Source organism: Diadema antillarum, unplaced genomic scaffold (genome assembly GCF_040938485.1).
Source record: "Diadema antillarum isolate AM-2024a unplaced genomic scaffold, OU_Dant_1.0 seq00001470_RagTag, whole genome shotgun sequence".
Classification (NCBI taxonomy): Eukaryota; Metazoa; Echinodermata; class Echinoidea; order Diadematoida; family Diadematidae; genus Diadema; species Diadema antillarum.
The window spans coordinates 31,054-49,136 of record NW_027272209.1 but is presented as its reverse complement, the minus strand read 5'-3'; the positions used below and the strand labels follow the sequence as shown (position 1 = coordinate 49,136).

At 38.8% G+C, this 18,083-nt stretch overlaps 1 protein-coding gene across 1 annotated transcript; it reads right to left on the bottom strand.

Moving 5' to 3' along the window:
• Window positions 1-11,238: 11,238 nt before the first annotated feature.
• Window positions 11,239-17,550, bottom strand: LOC139709789 (uncharacterized). The gene is made up of 3 exons (XM_071621750.1): window positions 17,033-17,550; window positions 13,072-13,334; window positions 11,239-11,328 (listed from the first exon to the last, which is right to left on the bottom strand). Exons 1-3 carry the CDS (start codon window positions 17,118-17,120, stop codon window positions 11,239-11,241), a joined length of 441 nt encoding a protein of 146 aa, XP_071477851.1. The 5' UTR covers window positions 17,121-17,550.
• Between the last annotated feature and the right edge of the window lie 533 nt (window positions 17,551-18,083).

Genomic DNA, 18,083 nt, shown 5'->3' with positions numbered 1-18,083 from the left:
ACGCGGGCTTGTTGAGAGTAGGGATTTTCCAGCACACAGGAGAATTTTCTGCGGGCAGACAAGAATGTTTTGCGAGTTTCGCACTTGTGTCTTACCTGCTAGACGAGTGCTACTTACCTTCTACTTGCGTGTATTCCGTGTGACCTGCTTGAGAGCTTTGAAACCGATCCGCTTTCTGTTACGAGAGACTTACGGGTAGAAGTACCTGCGTTTGAGTTGCCTGCGACGTGCTGCCGGTAATGGTCTCCTACTGGTGTTCTGCGTGTACCTATGCGGGCGAACCCCCGCGACTCACTCGGAACAAGTTTTGAGCATGCTCAGGGCCTTGTCATACCGTATCTGAGGAAGTTTTACAGGTTGCTTGCGGGGAAACAAATTTGCTACCCGGACTCTCCGCAGTTGGTCCGCACCTGACAGTACCTAGAGCGTATCTCGCCGTAGTTGCCCGGAGGTGTGCACGCAAGTGCGATTTACCCGCAGCCAAGTTTTGAGCATGACCAAAACTTTTTCCGGGTGAGTCGCGGGGATTGCGCACAGAGGTCCACGCAGAACGCCAGTAGGAGGCCTTTAGCGGCAGCACCTCGCAGGCAACTCAATGCCACGCAGGTACTTCGCAGTCCCCGTATGCGGCCAAAATAATGACATTCTGTGGGACTTCTGCTATTCCTTCAGAGGAATTCCTTTACTGAGTTGTCAGCACCCACGTGCCTGGCACGCAGGTCACACAGAATACCCGCAAGTAGAACTTAAGTAGAACGCGTCCAGCAAGTAAGACACATGCAAAACTAGCGCAAATCCTTGTCCGCCCTCAGAAATTGTCCGGTATGCTGGAAAATCCCCCACACGCAACAAGCCCGCGTAGCTTGCCCGGAAAGGTGTGACAGGGCCTAAACATGGTTGCGGGTAAAAAGGATTTGTTTGCGCACCTCTGGGCGACTACGGGTGAGATACGTGCAAGGTACTGTCATGTTCGGGTCATCTGCGGGGACCTCCGGGCAGTAAAAATTGTTCTTCGCAAATCGCACGCAATGCTTGCCTGGAAAGGTGTGACACGGCTTTTAGATATGCTGAGTAACTGAGATTAGTTAAATAGTTGGTAGTAACTTTTTAACACGCTGGTAGTATGCGGGAAGCATTATCTTACTCGGTTAGTACATTTTGCATGTTATTTTGCAAAATATCATGCTCTAGCATAACGGATGAAAAACCCTGTGAGCTTCCTTGCGTTTCAGTTGTCATGAAGAAAACAAATCGCTTTATTTACTTCCTAATGTCATTCTTGCAAAGTATGCATTGTTTTTCTCAAACTGTACACATTCATTCGTACATAATAACAATTATATTCTGTACTAGACTTTAGAACTTGCACTTCTTTGCTTCTTTATTTATCGTCTTTTGTTCGATGGAAATAAAGTAATCGAATTGAATTGAACAAAGATATGGCTCTTGTTTCTCCGGAAACCTAAAAACTTGGATAAGCAGTGGCGGGGATCCAGAATGGCGCACCGGGCGCGCGCCCCTCTTTATTTTTGGTTTAAACAAAAGAAATAAAAAGACAAAAATGGGGAGGGGGTGCGTGCGCCCCCCCCCCCCCCCCTTTAAGTTTGCAAAGACGCCTCCCCTTAAGGTCTTTACGGATTCCTGGACCCGCCCCCTGCTAACAATACTATGAAATACCAAACAACTAACCAAAATGAAATATACATTTTATATGTTTTGTTGTTTATAGTTCATTTTGTTGTCAACCTAAAAACAGGATTAAATAGCTCAATGAAAGCGTTTCCTAGGTTTACTATGAAACGGAAGCCATGAATAACAGCCACATAGCCATAAGCTTCAAGGTTTTATTTTTAAATGAAGAACAATCAACTGGCGTGATAACTTCCATTTGCAAGATTTACTCATTGTGTTTACCTTGAAAAATTGACTACACAAGCGGTCGGAAAATGAATAGATGAGATCGTACACGTATCTGTTAATGGCAAATGTTGTGCAATTATCCATAACATACTGTCCTTCGGAGTACACCCATACCGAGTACGTGACCGTTCCCTTGTGATGCTGAAATCCCCAATTATTTTGCACAATACCGACAAGGTACCATTTAACAGGCAATGACATGGACCAGTCTTTTTTTTTTCATCTCTTATACTATATCTAGTTCCCTCTCTCTCTCTCTCTCTCTCTCTCTCTGTGTTATACACATTGCTTTTATGCATTATTGATAAATTTCATCATCATCATACATGTAATTACTCTCATAATTATCATTATGTAATTACTCTCATAATTATCATTATCATTATCATATTAAATTTTTTAAACAAAGGACGGTGTGATGGATTCGAAGCAAATATAATCTTTAGAAACAACAACAAAATAGGAAATGTCACTCAAACGATGGGAGTTGAGGTTTTGATATCTTGTTGGATACTGTAAACGATAAGGTGATATGCTACAATTATGAGATCCCTCTTATATTCACATGTCAGCTGCCCCAGTCAAGCAGAAATACATGAAAACGATTTTGATGGAAGACTGCAATACTTTCCACACTCGAACAAAATAATGTTAATGAGAAGAAATATATCTCTTCGTGCAGCTTTTCTTTACGAAATTACGTACATTGATTGTCACGGCATATCCCCTCAACCTTTTGTCCCCCTTTCCTCTCGTGGCATAAAGATGTTTAGACAGTCGACAGTCTTGTCAATCAATTTGTGCTGTGATGAATTCAAGCCTTTGATTTCAAGTTCCAGTCCACATGCGATGTGCAAGTCGTATTGAGATCGCATGTATAGAAGCGTTTTATGAAGGGACAACTGACAGAGTACTGTAGTCCAGGCTAGAAGGCACCCAACCTTGTTTTTACCCACGCCGATGAAAATCGGCAGGGGGTTATGTAAAGGGTTCCGTATGTTTGTTTGTTTGTTTGTTTGTTTGTTTGTTTGTTTTGTTTGTTTGTTTGTTTGTTTGTTTGTTTGTTTGTTTGTTTGTTTGTTTGTTTGTTTGTTTGTTTGTGTACAAGATAACAAGAGAACGGGTAAACGGATTTGCACGAAATGTTCAGGGAATGTTTGGATAATGACAGGAAAGAATCGATTAGATTTTGGTGATAATCGGTTGACCCTTGCAAATTCTGTGTGACCTTGAAGTTTTGACCCCATGGTATAGTGACCATTCCGAAAATTTCCCGTTTCTCACTTTGCGATTTTCCGCTACCATACGAAGACATAAACTCCCCAACGATCCGACTTCGCTGTTCAAATGTTCGTAAGAATTCCGAAATTTACGTTTAGGCCTATTTGAGGGACTATGTCCTTCTAGATTTATGAAAGTTCGTTCTCCGTCATCACAAACTGGCCCGTATTTTGATGATTTTTCAAATTAACATTGATTGTTTTTTTCGTTGGAGGAGCATTTTGCTCGGTCGCAGTCACACTGCACGATATGCGTGCTCAATGTCAATGCGTGTGCAAGGCCGCTGAAAATGCATCGCGCTCTACACTGTTGGTGCAAAATTGCACTGGGGACGTTGCGGCGCTCGTTGGTGGCCGAATACTGGTGCAGTAGACATTGCATTCAACCCTTGCATTGAATAATTCCCGTAGACACTAATCATAGGGGTAATTGCCTAGGGGGTACGTAAATTTTGTTTTTCTTTTTTGCTTTTGTGGATACCATCAAAGATCGTACACTCATACGACCTTTGATATTTGATGATTTTTCAAATTAACATTGATTGTTTTTTTCGTTGGAGGAGCATTTTGCTCGGTCGCAGTCACACTGCACGATATGCGTGCTCAATGTCAATGCGTGTGCAAGGCCGCTGAAAATGCATCGCGCTCTACACTGTTGGTGCAAAATTGCACCGGGGACGTTGCGGCGCTCGTTGGTGGCCGAATACTGGTGCAGTAGACATTTGCATTCAACCCTTGCATTGAATAATTCCCGTAGACACTAATCATAGGGGTAATTGCCTAGGGGGTACGTAAATTTTGTTTTTCTTTTTTGCTTTTGTGGATACCATCAAAGATCGTACACTCATACGACCTTTGATATCATCACACTCTCGGCTTGCTATAATCAAAATATCCCGCAAGAAAACGGCGTATTTCTCGATTTTTAGCGCTTTTTCCGCGACCCGTCGCGTAGACAATACTCTTAAAACTGGACTTAATTCGCGCGCGCTTGGAAAAGTTCCGATTCTGCACTTTTGACGGTGGAATTTGGGATTTTCGATGGATTTTTGGAGGAAACTTAAGGACTTTCCTGTACGTGAATGAGTGTTAATACCGTATGTGTAATTATGTGATTTGCGTGTGATGTGACTGTAGAACCAAAGATCGTACACTTCAGTGTACGATCTTTGGTAGAACTCACTGGCTGGTGATAAAGCACACTGGCAATTAAGTGGCCGAATTCTGGTAGATGACCGAATGCACATTATGTTTACCCCGACTTTGTACTTAGGCGTGGGTCTGCCGCCTTTGACGGCCCCTCTCTAGTTTGATATATACAATGTTTTTTGATGGTTTCTTGTCAATTCGAGGGTGCTGATTCCAAATCCGATTGATGCCACTCGCGTAACCTTGAGCATTGTCCCTATTGTTATAAAGCGCTGTTTTCAATATTCTAATGGATGCAGAGCGAGAATGGCACGAAATGTTTCTTTCATGAATAAGATAATGGTTAATTGAAGTGGGAACGAATAAGCCCACGGGTTACTCTGTTGGTTTCTAACAAAGTGTCGCGCTTATTGAATGCCACAAATTGGCAAACAAAGAATCGTTGTGCTTTTGAATCGTATGCATGGTTCCTTGAGACGGTTTTGATGTAATGTTCTTGTTTTGAAAACAAGGCGTGATATTTTGATAGAAGAGTGAATGAAACCGAGATGTCTGTCACTGTCGCCAGTAAAGCATCATCTGGTATCAGCATCATCATCCTCTGTATATTGCGTCAAGAAGCGTGATGTCATTTCTACATATTAATATGAATGTTCTAGCCGACAAGATGTTGGCAAATAACAGAAATAGGAGAAAGGCTGTAACATTCTGACTCTCCTAGGCCATTATTATTTCTCGCTCGTGTGGTATGCGAATCGACATGTAGTTGTACAGGCGGGACTAAGTAACAACTTGAAGCTTTCTGACTTTCTTATGGAGTCGCAATGTGATGCAGGACGCACTGCATTAAACATCAATGTCTGAAAACAATTGGTATCAAATTCTGGCTTTTTTCACACCAAATGTGTCAAAAGGTTAAAGGGATTGTATAGTATTGGTGGAAATGGGGATTGGGCTTCTAACTTTTTGCGAGATACCAAGAAATCACGTATGAAATAGTACAGAGCATACCATTCTAAGAGGTATATTTAAAGTTTATTTGATGAAAATCGGTTTTAGAATGGCAGAGACATTCAAAAACAAAGTAAAACAAAGCGATCGGAATAGAAGGTGGGTCCCACCTTTTATTATGATTGCTCTGTTTGGATATCTCGGCCATTTCAAAACCAATTTTCATCAAATAAACGTTGAATTCCTCTTGGAATTACATGCTCTTTCATATTTTATAAGAGGTTTCTCATTATCTTTCCAAAAATGTTAGAAACCTGAAGTTAGGTCTCAACCAAAACTATACGATCCCTTTAAGGAAATAGATTTGGTGCTTACACATACATCGTGAACTCGAAAGTGACTGAATTTAATTAAATTAACTATGCACTGTACCTCCCTTCGGAGCAGGATACTTGATCTACAATGCATGTGAGTTCTAAACCAAGCTTGTTAAAATGACCTATAATGGATGTCGGACGTGCAAAGCACATTTCTGTCACAAGATGGTATCATGATATAAAAATGAACATCAATTACGAAAATCAAATTCACAAGGCAAAGTATTCGTCATCACTGTCGACAGACCCTCGACAGTCGTGAAAATTAATCCACTGCTTCCAAATGTCAGTAATCCTCACAGTTTTAAATTATACCATAGTTGGGTTATACGACAGTTAACAGATAATTTATCAGTGGTATCGATCAAAGGATGTACAAAATTGTGCTGCATATGATTATGAAAGTGTAAGTGGAAAGTGGCCCATGGCCATTCTCTCCAATATAAATGACTTATGAATACCATAATCTCATCTCGTCACGAATGTTTGCACTCCAGAATCTATCTCCCTATCTATGTCAGTCTGTCTCACCATTTATGTTATACATACGCAGAACATATACGCACACATCCAAAACACACACCAACACACACACACACACACACACACACACACACACACACACACACACACATCCATGCATGCATGCAATGTTATCTGGTGACAAGTTGAGGCTATAACGAACCTGCCTCTGTCACATCCGCCATGCATCCAACACACGAAGAGCATCTTTAAGTAAAGAAAGTTTTTCAAGACGAAATGCATATACAAATTCCTGGAAAAGTCAGAGATAGAGAGGACATTATGCAATGCACTCGCATGTTGACTTGTGGTGATTCATAATACTCTAAATATCTCAAAACACTGGCCATATTATATTTCTATCATATCTTTTCTTTCTTTTTCTTCAGATTTCATTCATTCATTTTCCCTGTCCAACATTATGTTTTTAACAGAAGTTGACGATTACTTTGACACGACCATAAAAGACCTTCCAAACCATAGATTCTGTCAATGAAATCATCTGTCAATTATTGCTTGAGTACTTACATGAGTAGCAAAAGTCATGGGAATGCACCGTTCAATAGACAGTGATAGAGATAGACTCCATTTCCAACAATTTTGTTTCTGAGTTTGCCATAATAATATAGCATTTGTTTGTATCTCTGTTAATTATTTACCTGTGTCTTTATTACATGTTATTATGTTCATCACATTGTTGTACTGATTTCGTAATATTATTTGTATACGCGAACATTTCATTGTTTCCCTAATTTGTTAGAGATGAAATAAAATCAACTTGAACTTGAACAACTTGACTGAGCATAATTTGCAAGTTTCCATGTCCTATAGTGTGATTAACGAAAGACATCGCAAGAGAAACATTCCAGTTGTGCTTAGTCTAGGTTAAGATGCATTCCAATGTGTTTTTAAAAATCCCATTAAAGTTTCCCTAATCTGAAAAAATAGGAAAATTATTGCAAAAATATCATTACACATATTTAGATTTTCTTTTAGCCACATTAGTGATGATCGGGGTATTACAAATCAATACAAGTCAATATGTATTTGCATTGCGTAGTCCCTTTAATTTGCATTCGACATGTATGCATGCTGCAAAGTGGTACCGCACACACACACACACACAAATGAAATTTATTATTTCATAATTTGCCAATTTGCAAAGCTTCGACGTAGATGAAGAGAAAACGTGAGTTTGAGTCTTTTCCTTTTTTTGTGTGTGTTCACGGTAATCGCTTGTTGCTCACCCGTAGCTGCCTCTCCGGGATAGTGCACAATGATATGTACATGATGTTATTATGCCTGTAGCATTAGTTGACACTGTGTTCTAATTGTATTTACATTTCCAATTTGGTACCAATGCCGAACTAAGGATAACAATATAGTAGGTCCCTTTAGTAGAGCAGTGCTAACACTGAAGAGGATATACAGTACCCTAGATAGAATATACCCATGTTATCATCATCATTACCAATTCGAGAGCAAGGAGAGTTTCAGTAAATATTCAGGAGAAGACGAAAAGAAAAATCAAGTTGGACATGAAAATCTAAACGATTTCGTTTCCAATTTTGTCATCCCATAAGACTTTTAGCAAGGAAAAAATAAAAACATGTATATATTCTAATCAATCACATGTCCCATTTATGACAGAATAGTATATTATATTTCATCATATTAAAATGATATCATATCATGTTATTCAACATAATAATATCAACATGTACTATTTATGTGGTCAATATCATTCTACGACTTCCGCAACGGAGCTTACAAAATTTAGTACCAACTGGAATTTTCAGCTAAAAGCTTATTTAAGGCAAAAGTCAATTTCATTAAAAATACTTTCCTAAACACAGAGAAATCCAACATTTTTCTATATATCATATTGATGCTTTCCATACTTCGTACGTGGGCTGTCACACCGCCTCACACAGCTATACACGTTTGTTATATGAATTCAGTCGGTGAACAGATGATATGTGCTTTTTTTTTTTGTCACCACCGTGAAATCCTTGGCAAGTCTTTATGATATAATTATGAAAATCACTCGCTGCTTAAGTTTTAGGTTCCATATTTGGAAACCTCATTGATAATTGTGTCAGAACAGCGCTGGCAGGTATTGCAGTAAGTTGAACCTATATCTGTCATTGGCATGCAGAGCCATTATTTTTTTAAGTTGGAAACATATCTGATCATCCCATGACTAACAACAGCTAATTCGATATGTTAAAAATTGTGCGTCAAAGTTGCTGTGATGTGAAATTTATTTGTAACGATAGGGAACAATCCGTAGTTAAATAACAGTGTCTATTTAGATTTTTTTTTCCATTCGTTTACCCACTTCTTACTGGAACCAAGTGTACCATGTGATAACCACGTGAGAACTGCAGTATCTCGCAGACAATGGCATGCTTGAGCTTGATGCACCCTATAAGACGACAACTGTGTGCTGTAGCTTCAAACGGGAAAGATAATGAAGGCGATCGTGTCTTCACAGAAGCAATTATAATTTGGTGATGATGATGATGATGATGATGATGAAAGTGATCAACTTACTCACATTCTTTTGAAGAAAATACATGCGCTTCATTATTGTCATTATTTTGTCAGTACCACAACGACAATTCATGTAGAACAAGAGAAACTAATAAGAGGGGGAAAAATGCCTCGTCGAAAATCGAGGATTGTCAAATTACTGTCACCAACGGCTCTACTTACCAATCAACTGAAGGGATGCTATTGAAAGGAGCCGTGTTCAGTACGTCGGATGATTACACTTCGGGCAACGCTCAGAGAGATGATTCTTATCACAATGACTTTTAGAAAATGCCTATCAGTCGATAAACACTCATTAATGAGATGAGCCGAAATGAGAACTCGTTGCAGAGAATAATGTGCCATACGCAAACCGGCTTGCCATAGAGGCATGACATCGCAGGCACCTGCCAGATTACGATTGACTGCAGTCAAATATATCATATTTATACAATGTATATGTACATACATACAACTATATATTAAACAATTGTGTGTGTGAGAGAGAGTGAGTGTGTGTGTAGGACCTCTATATGTGTGTGTGCGTGCGTGCGTGTGTACGTGCATGAGTACGTGTGTGTGTGTGTGTGTTGGAGAGAGAGAGAGAGAGGGAGGGGGGGAGGGATTGAGATTTTGTCTCCCACGTTGATGAATTCTGAAGTGTCATAACTGAACCAATCAAGAGCCGATTCGGAGAGCTCCACCCATCGCTACTCTTGTGCCTCTCCAGCAACATTTGATTAAAGCTATGTGCGCAACCTTCGTAGATCTGGAGTGATAAATTGGCAAACGATAACACGGACTTAGCTTAGGAGAGTGTTCGGCGTAATTAACTAAAACAGTGCAGGTGTCAAAATTATTGCATTATGTTAAACATCCTGCATCGATTTGCAGTTCATGTTATTACTTGAGTTTTAGTTTTTATATACGCGCCTTTCAGCGTGTATTTCCACACAAGAAGGTTTTTTTTTTTTAAATCAAAAACCTTCTTGTTGGAACTACAAATGGCGCATTCGAGACTCTTTCTTCTCTTTTATATAATAACATTCGAAGTTCAACACGTGGAAAATTCAAATATGTATGTATATATATATATATATATATATATATATATATATATATATATAATATACATGTTATATATACATATTATATAAGCATACAATTTCATGTACAGCTACATGCAGCTGCATCTTCTATGACACAAATTAATGTACACACACACCCACCCTTGACACACTAATCTGCGGTATACACCTTTGTCGCTCGTATCGTTACAATATGGCTGACAAGGTAAAACTACTAGTATGTATTAAAGGACACCCAAATACGCACACACGCACGTGAGTGAGTATATATATATATATATATATATATATATATATATATATACTCTCGCCATTAGCTTGTGTTTAACCATGGTCTCAAGGCGAATAATGAATATCTAATGTGCACAACAATTCGAATCTAGTTCTTTATTAAACGAGAACAAAATATTGACTTGGATAATGATAAAACTCATATCATTTTAAATGTTATTACAGCACTTTATGCAATTTACAAAATAAAAGTTACTGTAGTAATTGAATATATATCTATACTTGTTCGAATTACAAATGTAACTGTTCAAGTCTCCACACGTACTTTGTTCTCTATCAAAATGAAAAATCCATTCGATATGAGATATTTATATTGAATATTGAAAAAGTATTGGAACACAATAAAAAAAAAACAGTTTCAGCTGCCATTTTAACAAAATACTTTGCCTGATAATTCTCTTCTCACAAACTACAAGGATTTTATATATGCAAGTATATTCAATATACTCACCTACACACACACCCACACCCACACAGTTTCAAAAGAGCAAGTAAGTTATAAACAGGCAAAAATGTATATATCGTATTTACATTATAGTGAATATAATAAGTTCTTTAAACGTTACAACGTGATAATATTAGCAACATAAAACGGATACGGGAGAAAGTTTCTGAAATTTAACAAGATCTCTACCCCCTGATATTGGTTTTGTGCAATTTCAAGTAAAAAGCATAATGATGTTGCACCGCACTGACAGGTGATATTCATGAACTCGTCACGTCTGAGCGTCAACAGTTTTTTCTTTTCCTTTCTTACTGTCTCTTCTCTTCAAAGGGGGCAGCAGCAGCAGCAGGTACTGTGGTGGTATTGAACGGGACAGAGCTCATGCTCAGCTTCCGAGGTTCAGTCGATTTCCGCATCATACTTCAGTCAGCATAATGCGTCGAGACTGCCTACAGAACAACGGGTTCTCTCGGGGCATGAACAAGCAAGCAAACACTAGCTTCAGTGCTGTCCACACCGCGCGCCAATATGCGACTCGACGACGCCATCATCACAATGTCCTTATTGCTATCACGTGATGCTATCACGTGACGCCATCATGTGAGCGATTCGCTATCGCACGTGGGTCAAAAGTTGGTTGTGGTTGGTCGTGCCTATTAAATCGAAGCCGTGTCTTGCCTTCAAGCTGTCGGGAACGGATTTCGGCACCGTACCACTCCGTCAGCGAAACACCGGCATGTTAAGTCACCATCCAGAATGCTTGTGTTGACCTACGAAAATAGTAAAACATGTTGAAAAAGATTATGATGCTTCAGAGGACCAGGTAGAAAAGATATATAATTGTATAATATAAGGAGAACACGAGTATATTTATCCCATCTGAGTATAATGTTGTGGTTGCATGCACAGTAAGGAGGCAAAAAAAAAAAAGAAGAAGAGAATATTCTGAGAGAACCAAATAACTTCGTTCAGTGTCTAAACAGAATAATTTCGAGATTGAAACTGCGGGACACGTGCAATAATCGTTTGTAATGGAGGTATGAAAAAAATACATAATCTTGTTTTGTGTGTGTGTGTGTGTTGCTTTCACACTTCTTGTGCAATTTATAACGTACAATTAGTATCTTCAACCATAAACAAGACGAGTTTCCGTCTTGTAGAGAACTGAACCAGTAACCTAATGGTAAGTACATGTACGTGTGTCCCGTTACAGCAGTAAAGGTCAGAGTTATCAAGTGTAAAGCAATGATAACAAAAAGAGGTGTGCTTGTTTGACTTTCCTGTAAAGGACTTGTTCAGCGATTGGTTGAATCTCTTTTAACTATGACGAAAACCTGCCAGCGATAAGCCAGTCTCCACACAGATCAGTGATAACTAGACTATAGACGCAAGGCCAACATACCCTTGTAACCAGGGGGGAGGAAATTGATTTACTGGCTGCAAAGGAAATGGAAACCGATTCGTAATCGATTAGCACTGCCACGAGCGGCGGAAATGGACGGATTGAAGCTGCATCTCCATATCAACAGACCCGCAGCTGTTTACGCCAAAATCATGATAACGTCCCTAGTTGGAACTGGGCCGTCGCTCCTATCTACTCCGTTACAAATTTGGGTGAAGGATTATTTCTGTCGATCCACATTGGTAGTTTTTCCTTTGTTGCCTTGATTCATTTGTTTGTTTGTTTGTTTTTATTTTGCCTTGGTGTATTTATATCTATTGTTTCAATAATGCCAACTTATCTACAAGTAAAGTTGATCAAAAAAAGGGCCATTATTCTGCGCGAGGTTTTATGCACTGTGAAAGTTGTATAATAACATGTCGTTGGATCACAGATTGGCATTGCCAAGTCAATACTGATATGAAAAAAAAAAATGTCAACTAGGTTATGCCTTTTTTAATCATTTCCTCGCAAGAAGTGCGCGACACATATTACCCATCCATTGTTTTACATTGCGTATTTCCTTATATAGGACTCAATGATATCGGAAACATTCATATCAACGAAATTCCCATATGGCAGACAGACCAGTAAAGTTCATTATAGTCAAAGAGCCTGCTCTCGAAAATTTTTGGCTTCATTGTCACAGAACAATGGTTAGAGCACTGTGTTGGTTATCTAATTTCAAGGTTCTGCACTAATTAAGTCGTTTTTTACGCCTCGAACCTAATGCATTAGACTAAATCTTCTTTTTTATTGTTGTTGTTGTTGGGAGATGCTGGTTAATAGCTTGCACACAGTTTGCGAGAGACAAAGTCCCATAAGAAAAAAAAAACATAGCTAGAAACTATCCATCTCATTCATATTTTTCAAATTCTAAATGAAGTCTTCAATTTGCAAGTTCAAGTTAATAAAGAATACGGTTTATATATTTGATGTATTTCCTTCCATGAAACGACGCAATCTACATGTATCACCCCAATCTCACCTCATCAGTATTATTTTCACCTCAATCTCTATCGCCATGGTGACAATTTTCTGCATCATGACTATAATGAGCACATCGACTTACCTGCATGACCTCATTCTGGTAGACACAACTCGTCTCTCTCAGCGCGCACACATTCCTCTCCACGCACACGTCGGAGTACCCATCGAGGAGGGCGTGGCCGCGAGGACACGCCCACCCGCTGACCCACATGCGCACGCATGGCCACGAGCCGGATGGCGGTTCGTTCCTCACGTCCTCACAGGCGAACGAGTGGCAGGGGGACATGCGGCGCTGGTATGTCAGGTCGTTGTTGGTAGGACAGGACTGAGGGGGGCGGGTCCGGCCTGCGGATAGACAGTTTTTTGGGAAAAGAGTGTAACAAAGCAAATAAATCTATGCAGAATTCAAAACTTTCCAAATAAAACTATGCAGAATTCAAAACTTTCCAAATACATGTAAAACTATTATGCAGAATTCAAAACTTTCCCTGGACATGATCTCAGCAGCTCCTTCTTCATCTTTTTTTTTTTCATTTGTACCAATTGTCCCGTGAACAGTTGTTCCATCCTTCGTCTCATCGAGTGCTCTTAGTAAAATGCATCTTAGAGCACATAATGAATTACAACGCATTGTACAAAACTGCGATATACATTGAATGTAAAGTGAAGAATGTATGTACAACTGGGGCACAACAGACATAATGTTTTCAGTCAGGGTCCAGGGATTGCTCGAGATAGTCAATTGATTGTCAACCAGAAATACAAGAGTGCCTAATGATAAGGCATGGAAACAGTCAAGGCAGAGAGAAATTGGTCCTAGTCTTAATATTATTACTATTCTTTTAAAATTGCTGTGTTCTGTTTTGTTTGGCAGCTTGCTGATACGACCGAAGCCGGACGTGTGATAGAAATGCGAGAGCGATGCCAACGTACTTTACAGGGAAGGATGGTCCATGACAGATAATATTATTTGATAGGGTATCGTCCTTATTAGATGGGTTATCGCCGATTCTTGAAATGAAGGAAGTGCTGATGGCTCATATAAGCGTTTTGCTGACTGCAGCCAATAAAATCTGATTTCAAACGACAAAGGGTTTTCGTTGTATTTCTTTGCGTTTGTGTGTGTATGTGTTCTTTTCTTTGCGTAACGACACCCACAGATTCGTTTGTAAACGGATAACACGGAACAATAACGAGAAACGTGTTCGCTATCTTAAAACTAGAAATGGTAATATCGAAGATATATAGTAGGTTACTTTCGTCTCGTTTGGTAATGCAGCTGGAAGGCAATCCCTATCCCGCAAGAATATATGCATATATATATATATATATATATGTATATACACTCAGCAAAAAAAAAAGAAACTTCCCCCCTAACATTTTTGGATATATCTCAAAAAGTATTTTACGAATTTTCATAATTCAAACGGGAATGGGAATTCAAACGGGAATTTCATTGCTCATAACATGAATGGCATATCATTGCCACCAGATATCATTATTGGTGTTAAAAAACGCATTTTATATCAAAATGCATGGGAAAAAAAGTTGCACTTCAGGCTATATGAAGCCTATTGCATACATTTCCTATGTAAGTTAGCAAATCACCTTTTTAGATTGTGTAATTCTCAGGAATTTCTTCAGGTACAATGTGCTTACCTATTAAACAGATGTTATGCATACTTTTTAAGCAATAGGCCTTTTCAATACGAAAATGTTGGTAGAAGCCATGTGATTTGTAATTCCAATTTGGGTTGATCACATTAATGTGCCTATGGCCATTTTGCATCATGCGCTCAAGTTGTAGATCGGTTTGTTGAGGGAAATGGCATCGAACGTATGGAGTGGCCTGCAAGATCCCCCGCCTGTAATTCCAGTAGAGAATCTTTGGGATATCATTAAGCGGAAAGCGAGCAAGAAGGTGAAAGATGACACTTCACTGCAAGAATTTCAGCGCATCTTACAGAGAGCATGGGCCAACATTGAGCAGCGCCAAGTACAAACTTTAGTTAACAGTATGAGGAAGAGACGCCGGCTGATCATTGAAGCGGATGGTGGACATAATTATCAAATACTTCACTGTATGCTCATGAAAAGAGAGAGATAGAGAAATTTGCAATAAACCATGCTTAAATGTTCAGAATCATGAGTGATTGTTTGATTATTTGTGTAAAAGTCATTGCAAATCACTAAAGTGCAACTTTTGTTTCCGTGCATTTTCACATAAAATGCATTTTTTCACACCAATAATGATATCTGGTGGCAATGATTTGCCACTCATGTTATGAGTAATAAAATTCCTTCTCCATTTCCGTTTGAATTATGAAAATCGGTTGAATACTTTTTAAGATATATCCAAAAATGCCAGGGGGAACTTACTTTTTTTGTTGAGTGTATATATATATATATATATATAGGCCTACTTTTCATTATGCATGATAATAATGATAATGATTATTCATATGATTTGTAATGTTCCACTCCGTGGAGTGCTCTAGGCGCAAATAGAATAAGAGAAGAGGTTATGAAGTTAGGAAAATTGCAAATACAAACAATAGAGCAATCAACAGCAGACATTAAATAAATAGACTTTAAAACCGCTCTATAGGAATCTAATGAAGAACATTTTTTTACATAAACTGAAGCTATGTTATTCCATAGGGTGGGACAGGCGTAGGAAAATAGCTCGTGTGTCCCAAGATGCAGCGATGTTTGGAATTACAAGAGAGCCAGAGTGAGATATGCGTAGAGATCTAACAGGGGTGTCGATAATTATAGTAAGGATGAAGTAAGTCGATACTATAATACTGAGGTGCCATCAATACAATGGAGAATGGAGAACACAACTTTGTTCTCGTCGTTTTTTCTTTATACAGGCAATCAAATAAAAAAGGAGGGAAAGAGTTGCTATCATAACATTGATCTAAGCATTGTATCAAGCGTTTTGTTGTTGTTGTTGTTGTCTTTTTCCTTCGCAACATTGGAATCTTCACCCCTGTAGACTCAGTGCCAAAAGATAATACAGTTTACAATTATGTCTGGGAAGAAATATCACTGCGTTAAAACGGCGAGTTAGTGCAGACCCCTAACTAGAATTGTTTAGGGGGTGGGTGGTTTAAGAACACGGAGGGGTATCTTCTAAACATAAAAATCAATCAATTTTTCTCTTTGAATCATGTAATTCATTGTTTTATCCTATTATATCTATACAAGTTTAGCGTCATCTTTCTTGGATCTGTGTCGGTAAAGATGTCAACCACTTCTTTTGAGTTGACCATCTGCATTTCAAGAACTGAATTTGAACGATTTGGTGCACACTTTGGGTTGAATATTTGGAAATTTTTTAATTAAAAACTGAATGTTCAGGGAAATGTGATTGGCTGAATTGTTGTTTATCTGTAACTTCTTGTTCTGCGTGAGCATCCGTCTTCCCTGTTCACTAAGTATATCTAGAGGTAGATAACACTCACCGGCAAAGACAATATAAAACGCATTGAATGGCACTGAACCTATCACGGTCATTCGTACGGACTTTGGATTCTGTTTATTTCAAATCTAAAAACAACTCTCTTGATGATTTTGAGCTTTGGGAAGTAATTTTCACTACTTCTTCTTCTTCTTCTTCTTCTTCTTCTTCTTCTTCTTCTTCTTCTTCTTTCCACAAGCAGAACTCTTTACTGGTCTGTAGTGGATTGTAAGAATTTTGGTAACAAGTGATGCACATTACAAATATCCAAAATATTACATTCATTGCCAACCGTTATCATTGCAAAGATACGTTCAAAAGCACCTGAATCAATCTTCTGACACTTGGATAATGGATGATTATGTTTCCAAGGTCAAACACAAGTTATTTGCGTGATAAAATTCGCCTTCATGCATTCCATGTCAACAATACGACTGTCAGGTAGAAGTGGGAGAAAATTAGAGTACGTAAAAGATGTTAAAATGGTATGAAGTCATAAAGGAAAATGAGAAAAATAACTTAGATTCACAACATAATATCGAGATGAACGAAATTGATATTTCGATCACTGACGTACCCACTATCGGCATGACGTAGGATTGAACAGCCGAGAGACACCCGAGGAGAATGACAAGCGAGTAGCACAGGTAGGACGCGAGATCCATGGCGACTGTGTTTGTGAAACCACGAGAATATTATTTCAAAACGCAGAACTCTGTACACAATCGAATATCACAGGCTTTCTGATCTCTGTTGGACTTCAGCGTGTATGGTTGGTAAATTTGTCAGTAACAATCGATTCCAGCGCTGCTTGTTGGAAGAAAATTATGTTTGGGGTCGCACTCTGTCTGCGGTCTTGTCCGTTACTCAGTATAGAGTATTCTCTGATGTTCTACGATAGCAGTCGATTAAATAGAGGTAGTTAATGTCCGGAAACGGTGTGGTTTAGTGATATTGAACTAAACCCGAAATCAGTTAGCTTTTCTCTTGGAGGTACTATAGAAGTCTGAGAGATAACTCTTTCAAAACTTCTGGAAAATTAACTTAACAGTTCTTAAGGTGAAACAAACGCGAAGTGGAAGAACCGAACTGAGAGAACGAGTGGTCTAGTGTGGCTGAGGGTTTAGGGAGTGGAATGCTCTTTATACCCATGCATGTCCAGATATCCCTCCCACACGGAAGAGTTAAGGGAAATGAATGAAAAAAAAAGAGCCGGACATCCAGTTTTGATAACAATAGGTTGCTACCGAAATGCGTTAACCACATTATAGGTGAAAATCTTTTCCAGTTCAGAAAAACTAGACATTTTCTTCTTCTCTCTCTCTCTCGCTCCTTGAGGATGGCACTAGCCGCCTGAAATTGTAAACTTGCGTCACATACATCGAGTGAAACTAAGACAAATAGACCGATTTTCATTTTACTTTAAGAGAATTTCAGTAATGTAACACGATACATTTTTTTTTTTTTTGGGGGGGGGGTTTCCTTGATATTTATTGATTTCATTCAAATCATTAATAAATCAACCCATTCTGGGTGTAACGTGAACAAAAACGGTACAAATGCAATGCAAAACACAAACAAATCCATGCACTTGTCAACTTACACTACAAATAATCTCTCTTCAAAAT